At 44.4% G+C, this 12,098-nt stretch overlaps 1 protein-coding gene across 2 annotated transcripts in view; it reads left to right on the forward strand.

The window, feature by feature from the left end:
- The first annotated feature begins 2,386 nt into the window (after positions 1-2,386).
- Positions 2,387-12,098, forward strand: part of LOC111969028 (fibronectin type III domain-containing protein 5b-like) — a 59,848-nt gene continuing 50,136 nt past the window's right edge. For both annotated transcript variants that reach the window (XM_070445212.1, XM_070445213.1), the window contains exon 1: positions 2,387-2,855. In XM_070445212.1, the coding sequence (XP_070301313.1) occupies positions 2,783-2,855 (73 nt within the window). In that variant the 5' untranslated portion in view covers positions 2,387-2,782. The remainder of the gene's footprint in view (positions 2,856-12,098) is intronic.

Here is a 12,098-nt window from a genome sequence, read left to right on the forward strand (position 1 = left end):
GAGCATTTCYTAATATTRTGTATGTAAATCCGACACACTCCATTTAGCATGATATGTTACGTTTCGTACAGTATGTTTTAATTTGTGGATGTCCATAATATGTTKTGAATTCCAATTTGTTGTGGCTAATGTGGCTAGGTGGCTAACGTCAGATAGACTAGGGGTTAGGGTTAGGGTTTGGGGTTAAGGTTAGAGTTAGATGTTAGATGTTAGGTTAAACGGTTAAAGGGTTAAGGTTAGGGTTAAGGTTAGAGTTAGGTGTTAGGTTAAAAGGTTAAAGAGTTAAGGTTAGGGTTAGGAGTTAGGTTAAAGGGTTATGGTTTAGGTTAGGGGAAGGGTTAGTTAACATGCTGAGTAATAGCAAAATAACTAAAAAGTAATAAGTAGTTGCAAAGTTGCTAATTAGCAAAAATGATCAAGTTGTCCATGATGAGATTCATGAAGAATATACTCCTACCCATCCACCCCAACCAACCACCCTTCTTTAATTGTTGCCTTAAATAAGTAGTCTTCTGTCTTATTTAACAAAGTCCTGAATTTACATTTACTATGTTACTATGCTAGTCTATGAGACCAGGCTGGACTGAGTAGCAGCAGTATATTTCACCTGATGTCCCATTAACCATGCACAAGTGACACACTGAGGCTTTTGCACCAGAACAACGTTTGTACACAGGGACAGAGTTTCACGTTTTACTGTTGCAACTCATAAACATGTAGCTAATTTCTAAGGAGTGTCTTCCTCTTTACCTTAAATGTGTGAGGTAAAAATAATCAACCTCCACGGAATTGACTTGGAAACACTTGCTTTTATGACTACTGCAAAGCTGCAAAGAACAATTACACACACACACACACACGCACGCGCGCGCACACACTCGCAAGCACACCTTCATTCACTTATTCTCTACAACACGCACACACGCCATCACCCAGCCAGATGCTGTAAAGCTGTGTGTAGTGTGAGAGGAAGTGTGGTGTGGTGCCTGTCTTGGGGACACAGAGGACATTCGCTAACGTCGCTTCTCAGTTGGGCAGCCCGACTCCGGACGGGTGCGCTCTAAACTCGTGACGAAGCTTTCTCAAAGTGAAGCATGCGCACACATCTTTGAGCGGCGACTGATATAGGCTACAGCTCAGGTAAGATCGGCTTTCATGTAACTTTTATCTGTAAAATAATTATCGGCAGTTATATATATATTGAAATAGTCAGAGGAGGTCATGGGTGTGGTGGTGTGGCTGCTTTAACTATAGCGAATGGACGAATTTGTGCCGTTCAACAGCGTGTCAAAGAACTACATAAATTATGAATATATGCTGAGGCGGCTGTTTTTAGCGTGGGCTTGTACATGCATTATTTGATAGTGGTGTAGACTGAAAATAATTCTTAGACGCAAACGGATGCGACGGGGTGTCGGTGACAGAGTGCACTCGATCACATCACTGACATGACAGGCTCAGAATATTTAACTGGTCAATGACAAATGGGATGTCCGCTAGATTGACTTGGTCTTATTGATATCAATCACAGTGATAGATAGCATCACCCCATGTGTAATTGTATGAAAACTGAAATTATTAAATTAAAAGTTTCGACTTAATTGCAATGCATTTTTTATTGTAAAAAAACATTCCTTACCCCAGGGCACTTCAACGGATGAAATAGGGAACCATGTTTGTATGTCCCGTCAATAAATTACCAGATCTATGAAGAAACAGAGTGCACGTGTTTCTTTATTGCATTATTTCTATTCTGCAGGCATAACATTTTGTCATAGCCATAATACACCATAATAATTGCCTATAGAGCACTAAGTACCCACRGGGCACACACTGGTTAAATCAACGTTGTTTCCACGTCATTTCAATGAAATTACGTTGAACCAACGTATAATATACGTTGCATTGACGTCTGTGCCCAGTGGGTAAGCTATACAAACTATGCAAACTTGAAATATGCCACATATTCTACCCCACTGCTGTATAGCCCACCAAAATGCAAGTCTGAAATGTCTGAATATTCAAGCTTCAACCACTGAACTCAAGGCTCTCACAGCCTTTGTCTATACCTGAGAAAAATATACTGACACTTTAAGCAGAATTRTAAGTTATTGCTGTTTAGTGTAACCAATAGCAATCTGTGAGATGCTTTCATACCTAATTTAATCATAATTAATAAAGTTTACAAGTGGACATGTGTGTGCAGAGATTATGTGTGCATAGAGGTATAATTGCTGCGCATATTAATAATAACAGGAGCTTCGAGTGTATGCCTGTGTGTTTGTGCATGATGCATCTCTCCTCTTTAGCCCATGATTACGCACGCGAGAGTCAATGGACAGGCATCTCGAGCCAGTGGCACAGGCAGTGAGAGCAGCGCGAGCACGTTCTGTCTGAGGTAGCCTAGTTGAATGCCCCTGAGCACCACCACTTCAGTGGCACAGATGTGTCTGGTCGTCTCTCGTCTGTAATTCAATGTCTGTAATTATCTCTCGTAGTTGAGGTGGCGCGAGGAAGAGCGGTCGTGGGCGACACACACGAACAAGGTCCGCAGCATGTTTAWGCATGTTTAGCCACTGTTGAATGCAGGTGGAAGAGCGCGGTCGCTGTCCCTGGTGCTGAATGCGCTTGCCAGTCGATCTGCGGCAAGCGTTGCGAGACAGTAAACGTTTTTTGGTCGAGAAAATACGCATGGACTGACGTGAATGCTGAACAACAACCAAGCGGTTAACATAGCGCTGTGCAGAGTAAATTGGTTCTCAAGTCCTCTATTGTTTGAAGGATGGAGAGATTTTTCCTGTCAACCATGCCACTGCTAATTCTCGGCTGTCTAGATGTCTCTCGCGTTTTAGCGGGTAAGTTAATATTTATGTAGGCTACTTAAAAAAATATATTTTTTCAGCAATTATTCACCCAGGCATTCACGTATTCGCCATGCAGTGAGAACGATAAGGTTAATGTGCGAGCGTTAGGAGGATTGCATTGGTGTTCGTGCAAATAAACCATGGGAATAAGTGAATGTTTGTCCTAATTTGTTTCTAATTGGCATTTAGGCTAGCCTATTCTGTGCAATGAGTGATGAAGCCTGTGTGTGTAAGATCCTGTATTGATACAATGCTCCAGACATTTTATACTGGGACTGGTCTATACTGGTGAAGAAACCTAAGAATTTGGTAAGAGAATAGGATATCTTTGGCAAAAACATTCTATATGCTATGGAACAAGAGCAGTTACGTTTCTGGATTTAAAGGCTAGACAAATTGATTTGTAACATCTCAGCACCAATCGTTTTTATTGCCTACTTCATGTTTCCAGGATGTTTTAATTAATGTAGCCTATTTCGTATTTAGTACCAATAAGCAAGAATAGTACTAGACGTTGAGCCAAGCAGTTGCCAAGTGGTTACTTTCATAAGATTTAGACTCATATGATGTTACACTGACTTAACCCAAACAGGTTCATAGATAACCAACTGTGTGTGTGTGTGTGTGTGTTTGCATGTGTGCATGTGTGTTTGCATGTGTGTATGCGTGTGTGTATTGTGTGTGTGTGTGTGTGGTGTGTGTGTGTGTGTGTGTGTGTGTGTGTGTGTGTGTGTGTGTGTGTGTGTGTGTGTGTGTGTGTGTGTGTGTGTGTGTGTGTGCGCGCGTGTTCAAGTAAAGCTGATCTTTGAATTTGATTAAGTAGCACAATGTACAGGTTCAAGCCTAATGTCCCAGGTAATGAAATAGCTTTAATAAAATTATATATTTTTTTACTATGCAAAATCTAGTTTTTTGGCTGTGATTCACATGTACTGTTATTACATAATGATGGAGTAGGATAACACATCTATACATATCTTATTCTAAACACATCACAGTAATATGTCATATCTATACAGCAGGGACCAAAATAACAGTTAATGGACCACTGGCACACGTTGCTATACAATCGGTGGAAGAAAATAACAATTTCACATTGTTCCTTGGAAGGCGTGCTGGCAGATCTATGCGTGGGAGTGAACCCTGGGAATAGACTGGTGAGAAGAACCCCAGCAGAATCCATATTGTGCATGCCCGAAACACATGAGTGCTATGGCTTTCACAGCTCATCTTGACGGAGTGCTGCTAATCAAACTGACACACTACTGCAATCAGAATTCACCTCTGGTCCACGCAACCTTGCCCTCTCCAGCATTTACATTTCAGCTGGATTGCATTGCTCCCATCGGCCTCCTCTTTATACCACCTATCACCCTCTCTCTCTTTCGCACACACACTCATACATACACACAGATACTTAGACATAGCCTAGACACAGACAATTTCATGCATGCACGCACATACACACACACATCCTTACTGTGTAAGCACATCATGTTTTGCAGAAAGTGGAGTGCACATATGGGCGGCATGGCTCCTCAATCTAGCTTCTCATACCCTCTTCTCTGGCTACCTGTCATGCTTTCCTTTCTCCTCTACATTGACTTTCTGAAGACTTTTCAGAAGAAACACATTCTGAAGAGTATTTTAGACAAGTGTAATGTTCCCTCCAATCCACTCCAATCCAATCTCCATCCAGAAGTGCCCTTGACTCTCTCCACTTAACACTTCTACTAAGGAGATGGAAGAGGATTAATGGTCTCTCTGATTGTCTGAGTGTTCTTCAATCCTGGTCCTGGAGACCCACAGGGTGTTAGAACTGGACTGGAAAAAAGCCTGCACACTCGGTGTATCCCTAGGTCCACTGCATTGAAGAACACCATTAGATCTATGAATTAGGGGCTAGCTGCATTGCTATGTGTATTTACTCTCTAGTACAGTACTGTCTTGTGAAATMATATACAATAGGTGACATTTACTGTGGCTATAAGTAGTTTGATGTAGATGGAGCAAATTCTCTCTGCACTGCCTGCAGGACTGGCTCATGAGTCAGTGCTTTATTCAATCGTCCAGCACAATCAGAATGTATGAAACAATTAGTGTGAGTAGGACGGATAGATTGAAACAAGCGTGTGGGTGGGCGTCAACACACTGTAAACTTTACAGTTGTGACATCCTTTAATGTGTTTCTGTTTATTGTGAGTCATAAAGTGTCAGTTACCCTGTACTACGAATGCAAAGCTAACGTTTCCATTTAAAATGAACCTCACACTCTTAACGTGGGTGTAAATTCCACCAGACATTTCCTGCTCTGAAACAGGCTCACCATGACACAATAAATCAGTCAATCAACAAATTAAATCAACCAATCAATCAATCAAATAATTAAACAGTAACCAATTAGTAGAAATGCCCAGCAAGTCCTCCTTTAGGGACCCTTTCATGTTCTGATGAACCGAGTAGCTGTTCTAAAGAAACYTGTTTTTTACTATATAATGTAATATGACTATTAAACTCCCCCAATGAGGACTCTAATGCTAGGGAACCAGAGGAGTCTTGGCACTCCCTAACCCTGCCACAGATTTTCAGTAGCGGTAGTATATTAACTGTCAAGTGTCAAGTCATCACACCATCCACCTGGAGGAGTTACAGCACCCAGACAGAGGAGTCAAAGGTAGTTAAACACTCATCATCGCCACTCTACTGCCAAATCATTTGCTGTGGAAGTGATAATGGTGCCGGAGGGGATGGCTGCCGTTTTACGGGCTCCTAACCAACTGTACTATTTTGTTTGTTTTTTCGCATTGCTTGTAACTTATTTTGTACATAAAGTTGCTGCTACCGTCTCTTATTACCGAAAAMACCTTCTGGACATCAGAACAGCGATTACTCACCTCAAACTGGATGAAGATTTATTCTTTAATGAGTCCGACATGAAGGATACACTGCTTCCCGGAGACCAGGTCCAAATCCCCGTCATTTGCATGAAGTAAAGACAGAGATACAGGGGTGAAGGTCGGGGTGCCTTGTGAGGATTCGTAGGCGAGTGAGTAAATTGCCACTACCATCGGTTCTATAGGCCAATGTGCAATCATTAGAAAACAAACTGGATGATCTACGGTTGAGACTATCCTACCAACGGGACATTAAAAACTGTAATATCTTATGTTTCATGAGTCGTGGCTAAACGACAACACGGATAACACAGAGCTGGCTGGGTTTTCCGTGCATCGGCAGGACAGAGCAGCTACGCCTGGTAAGAGAGAGGGGGGGGGGGGGGGTCTATTTGAGAACCTCATGGTAAGCTGTAGACCACACTATCTACCAAGAGAGTTCTCATCTATATTATTCGTAGCCGTCTATTTACCACCACAAACCAATGCTGGCACTAAGACCACACTCAACGAGCTGTATAAGGCCAAAGCAAACAAGAAAATGCTCTACCAGAAGTGGCACTCCTAGTGGCCGGGGACTTTAATGAAGGCAAACTGAAATCAGTTTTACCTCATTTCTACCAGCATGTCGTATGTGCAACCAGAGGTAAAAAACTATAGACAACCTTTACTCCACACACAGAGACCCATACAAAGCTCCCTTGCCCTCCATTTGGCAAATCTGATCATGATTCTATCCTCCTGATTCCTGCTTGCAAGCAAAAACTAAAGCAGGAAGTACAAGTGACTTGCTCAATGATGCGGAAGCTACGCTACAGGACTGTCTTGCAAGCACAGACTGGAATATGTTCTGTGATTCATCCAACGGCATTGAGGAGTATACCACCTCAGTCACTGGCTTCATCAATAAGTGTATCGATGATGTCGTCCCCACAGTGACCATATGTACATATCCCAACCAGAAGCCATGGATTACAGGCAACATCCGCACCGAGCTAAAGGCTAGAGCTACTGCTTTCAAGGAGTGGGACACTAATCCGGACGCTTTTAAGAAATCCCACTATGCCCTCAGATGAACCATCAAACAGGRAAAGCATCAATACAGGAGTAAGATTGAATCCTACTACACCGACTCCGACGTTTGTCGGATGTGGCAGGGCTTGCAAACTATTGTTGACTACAAAAGGAAACCCAGCTGCGAGCTGCCTAGTGACACGAGCCTACCAGACGAGCTAAATGCCTTTTATGTTCGCTTCGAGGCAAGCAACACTGAAGCATGCATGAGAGCACCAGCTGTTCCGGACGACTGTGGGATCACGCTTTCCGTAGCCGATGTGAGCAAGACCTTTAAACAGGTCAACATTCACAAGGCCGCGGGGCCAGACGGATTACCAGGGCATGTACTCAGAGCATYCGCGGACCAACTGGCAAGTGTCTTCACTGACATTTTCAACCTCTCCCTGACCGAGTCCGTAATACCTACATGTTTCAAGCAGACCGCCAAAGTCCCTGTGCCCAAGAATATGAAGGTAACCTACCTAAATGACTACCGCCCTGTAGCACTCACATCAGAAGCCATGAAGTGCTTTGAAAGAATGGTCATGGCTCACATCTACACCATTGTCCCGGAAACCCTAGACCCACTRCAATTTGCATACCGTCCCAACAGATTCACAGATGACGCAATCTCAATCACACTACACAATGCCCTTTCCCACCTGGACAAAAGGAACACTTATGTGAGAATGCTGTTCATTGACTACAGCTCAGCGTTCAACACCATAGTACCCACAAAGCTCATCACTAAGCTAAGAACCCTGGGACTAAACCCCTCCCTCTGCAACTGGATCCTGGACTTCCTGACAGGCTGCCCCCAGGTGGTAATGGTAGGCAACAACACATCTGCCACACTGATCCTCAACACTGGGAACCCTCGGGGGTGCATGCTTAGTCCCCTCCTGCACTCCCTGTTCACCCACGACTGCGTGGCCAAGCGCAACTCCAACACAATCACCACACAACAGTGGTAGGCCTGATCACCGACAACGATGAGACAGCCTATATGGTGGAGGTCAGAGACCTGGCAGTGTGGTGCCAGGACAACAACCTTTCCCTCAATGTGAGCAAGACAAAAGAGATGATCGTGGACTACAGGAAAAGGAGAGCCGAAAGGCCTCCATTAACATCGACAGGGCAGTAGTGGAGCGGGTCGAGAGTTTCAAGTTCCTTGGTGTCCACATCACCAACAAACTATCATAGTCCAAACACACCAAGACAGTCGTGAAGAGGGCACGACAACACCTTTTCCCCTTCAGGAGACTGAAAAGATTAGACCACACTACCTACTGAGAGAGTTCTCATTTGTATTCTTCGTAGCAGTTTATATACCACCTCAGTCAGAGACTGGAACTAAGATAGCATTGAATGAGCTGTATTCCGCCATAATCAAACAAGAAAACGCACACCCAGAGGCGACGCTCCTAGTAGCCGGGGACTTTAATGCAGGGAAACGTTAAACTTCCGGCGCCGACAGAGAWGACCGCCTCGCTTCGCGTTCCTAGGAAACTATGCAGTATTTTGTTTTTCACAAGCATTTCGCTACACTCGCATTAACATTTGCWAACCATGTGTATGTGACAAATACAATTTGATTTGACTTAAATCCATGTTAAATGTGCAACCAGAGGGAAAAGAACTCTGGACCACCTATACTCCACATACAGAGACGCATACAGTACAAAGCTCTCCCTCGCCCTCCATTTGCTAAATCTGACCATAATTCCATCCTCCTGATTCCTGCTTACAAGCGAAAATTAAAGCAGGAAGCACCAGGGACTTGATTGATAAAAAATTGGTCAGATGAAGCAGATGCTAAGCTACAGGACTGTTTTGCTTGCACAGACTGGAATATGTTCCGGGATTCATCCAATGGCATTGAGGAGTACACCACATCTGTCATTGGCTTCATCAATAAGTGCATCAATGACGTCGTCCCCACTGTGACCGTACATYCATACCCCAACCAGAAGCCATGGATTACAGYCAACATCCGCACTGAGCTAAAGGCCAGAGCTGCCGCTTTCAAGGAGCGGGACTCTAACCRGGAAACTTATAAGAAATCCCGCTATGCCCTCAGACGAACCATCAAACAGGCAAAGCATCAGTACAGGACTAAAATCGAGTCGTACTACACCGGCTCTGACGCTCGTCAGATGTGGCAGGGCTTGCAAACCACTACAGACTACAAAGGGAAGCACAGCCGAGAGTTGCCCAGTGACACGAGCCTACCAGACAAGCTAAACTACTTCTATGCTCGCTTCGAGGCAAATAACACTGAAACATGCATGAGAGCACCATCTGTACCGGAAGACTGGGTGATCACGCTCTGTCGTGGCAATTTCCTGTATTACCAAATGAGGAGAGTTACAAACCACACACCAGTCAGAGTTATACTTAAACTTCATCTTTAATAATATGATCTTTACCATAGCCCTGTGACTTTCAACAATTCACTATCTATAATGAATTGTTGAGAGTCTCAACATAATGGCAACTGAGATCTTTTATAGCAAAGATACACCCCTCTCAACTTACATGACGAACCACAGATCTTAGGAACTCTTCACAAAGGGCCTTTTACTTGAGAAAGGAGTATCCCTTAGCCAGATTGCATTCACTATAAATTATCGCTCAGTTTGGTCTATAAAACGAGGTTCTAATCTCGTTCCTGGTACTTCATAGTACCAAAACATTACCTCATCCAAGGCATAACTCAATTGTCAACTCTATATACTCCCGTCTCAAGTTAACCCCCTCTTCTCCCCACTCCTGGACAAGCTCACTGAGGGGAGTGACTTGCGCACAGACAATCACGCCATCCCTTCACATGGTTTAGCAGATACATTCACATATGAAGACAATGTTCCATTCTGTACTCCTCCCTTTCTGATATTCTGCATATTACCAGAAACATGTAAAAGACAAGCCTGACCTCTCCCCTCTCTGGGCCCCAAGTGACTGAGCCCTAGCTGAGAAGGGAAAAGTACAACTGCCAACAGTATAGTCCAAAGGGATACATTCTAATGACAAGTCTCTCACATAAGCATATTATGTAAATAAAACATCTTATTCATCTATGTTACCCAACTAATTCTGATTCATCCGCCACAGCTCTCCGCAGCCGATGTGAGTAAGACCTTTAGACAGGTCAACATTCACAAGGCCGCCGGGCCAGACGGATTACCAGGACGTGTACTGCGAGCATGCGGTYATCAACTAGCAAGTGTCTTCACTGACATTTTCAACTACTCCCTGTCTGAGTCTGTTATACCAACATGTTTTAAGCAGACCACCGTAGTGCCTGTGCCCAAGAACACTAAGGTAACCTGCCTAAATGACTACCGACCCGTAGCACTCACGGCTGTAGTCATGAAGTTCTTTGAAAGGCTGGTCATGGCTCACATCAACACCATCATCCCAGAAACCCTAGACTCACTCCAATTTGCATACCGCCCCAACAGATCCACAGATGATGCAATCTCAAACGCACTCCACACTGCCCTTTCCCACCTGGACAAAAGGAACACCTATGTGAGAATATTARTAGTTGACTACAGCTCAGCGTTCAACACCATAGTGCCCTCACAGCTCATCAATAAGCTAAGAACCCTGGGACTAAACTCCCTCTGCAACTGGATACTGAACTTCCTGACGGGCCGCCCCCGTAAGGATAGGTAACAACACATCCGCCATGCTGATCCTCAACACAGGGGCCCCTCAGTGGTGCGTGCTCAGCCCCCTACTGTACTCCCTGTTCACTCARGACTGCACGGCCAGGCACAACTCCAACACCATCATTAAACTTGCCAATGACACAACAGAGGTAGACCTGATCACCGACAACAACGAGACAGCCTATAGGGAGGAGGTCAAAGACCTGGCCGTGTGGTGCCAGGACAACAACCTCTACCTCAACGTGATCAAGACAAAGGAGATGATTGTGGACTACAGGAAAAAGAGGACCGAGCACGCCCCCATTCTCATCGATGGGGCTGCAGTGGAGCAGGTTGAGAGCWTCAAGTTCCTTGGTGTCCACATCACCAACAAACTAACATGGTACAAACACACCAAGACCGTCGTGAATCAGGCACGACAAAACCTATTCCCCCTCAGGAGACTGAAAAGATTTGTCATGGGTCCACAGATCCTCAAAACATTCTACAGCTACACCATCGAGAGCATTCTGACTGGTTTCATCACTGCCTGGTATGGCAACTGCTCTGCCTCCGGCCTCAAGGCACTACAGAGGGTAGTGCGAATGGCCCAGTACAACACTYGGGCCAAGCTTCCTGCCATCCAGGACCTCTATACCAGGCGGTGTCAGAGTAAGGCCCTAAAAATTGTCAAAGACTCCAGCCACCCTAGTCATAGACTGTTCTCTCTGCTACCGCACGGCAAGCAGTACCGGAGCGCCAAGTCTAGGTCCAAGAGGCTTCTAAACAGCTTCTACCACCAAACCATAAGTCTCCTGAATATCTAGTCAAATGGCTACCCAGACTCTTTGCATTTCCCCCCCTCCACACCACTGCCACTTTCTGTTGTCATCTATGCATAATCACTTTAATTAACTTTACCTACATGTGCATACTACCTCAACTAACTGGTGCCCCCGCACATTGACAATTTTTTACTTGTCGTCGGGTCCTCTCCTTGTTCGGGCGGCACTCGGRGGTCGGCGTCGCCGGTCTTCTAGCCATCATCGATCCACTTTTCATTTTCCATGTGTTTTGTCTTGTTTTTCCTCACACCTTGTTTCAATTCCCTCAATCACTTGTTGTGTATTTAACCCTCTGTTCCCCCCATGTCTTTGGGTGGGATTGTTTTTTGTAAGTGCTTGTGCACGTGTTGTTTGGTGCGCGACGGGTTTTGTACCCAATTATTCTTGTTATTTTTATGCCGTGGGTTTTGCTAATAAACTGCTCCGACTATTACCAAGTTCTGCTCTCCTGCGTCTGACTTCCCTGCCACCGATTACGCACCCCTTACATTACTGCTGCTCTTTAATTACTTGTTATTTTTATCTCTTATTCTTATCCATATTTTTTTGAAACTGCACTGTTGGTTAGGGGCTCATAAGTAAGCATTTCACTGTAAGGTTGTATTCAGCGCATTTGACTAATAAAATTGTATTTTATTTTATTCTGTGAGGGTATGTATTTAGGAACTGTTGAGTATGGTTAACTGAAATACATCTCAACAAAACAGAATCTGTTCAGCATCTTTTTACAGTGGAACTCATTTCAGCAGCTTATTTTTCAGCGCACCATGTAGTGTACTCCAG

The sequence above is a fragment of the Salvelinus sp. IW2-2015 genome, linkage group LG9 (genome assembly GCF_002910315.2).
Source record: "Salvelinus sp. IW2-2015 linkage group LG9, ASM291031v2, whole genome shotgun sequence".
NCBI lineage: Eukaryota > Metazoa > Chordata > Actinopteri > Salmoniformes > Salmonidae > Salvelinus > Salvelinus sp. IW2-2015.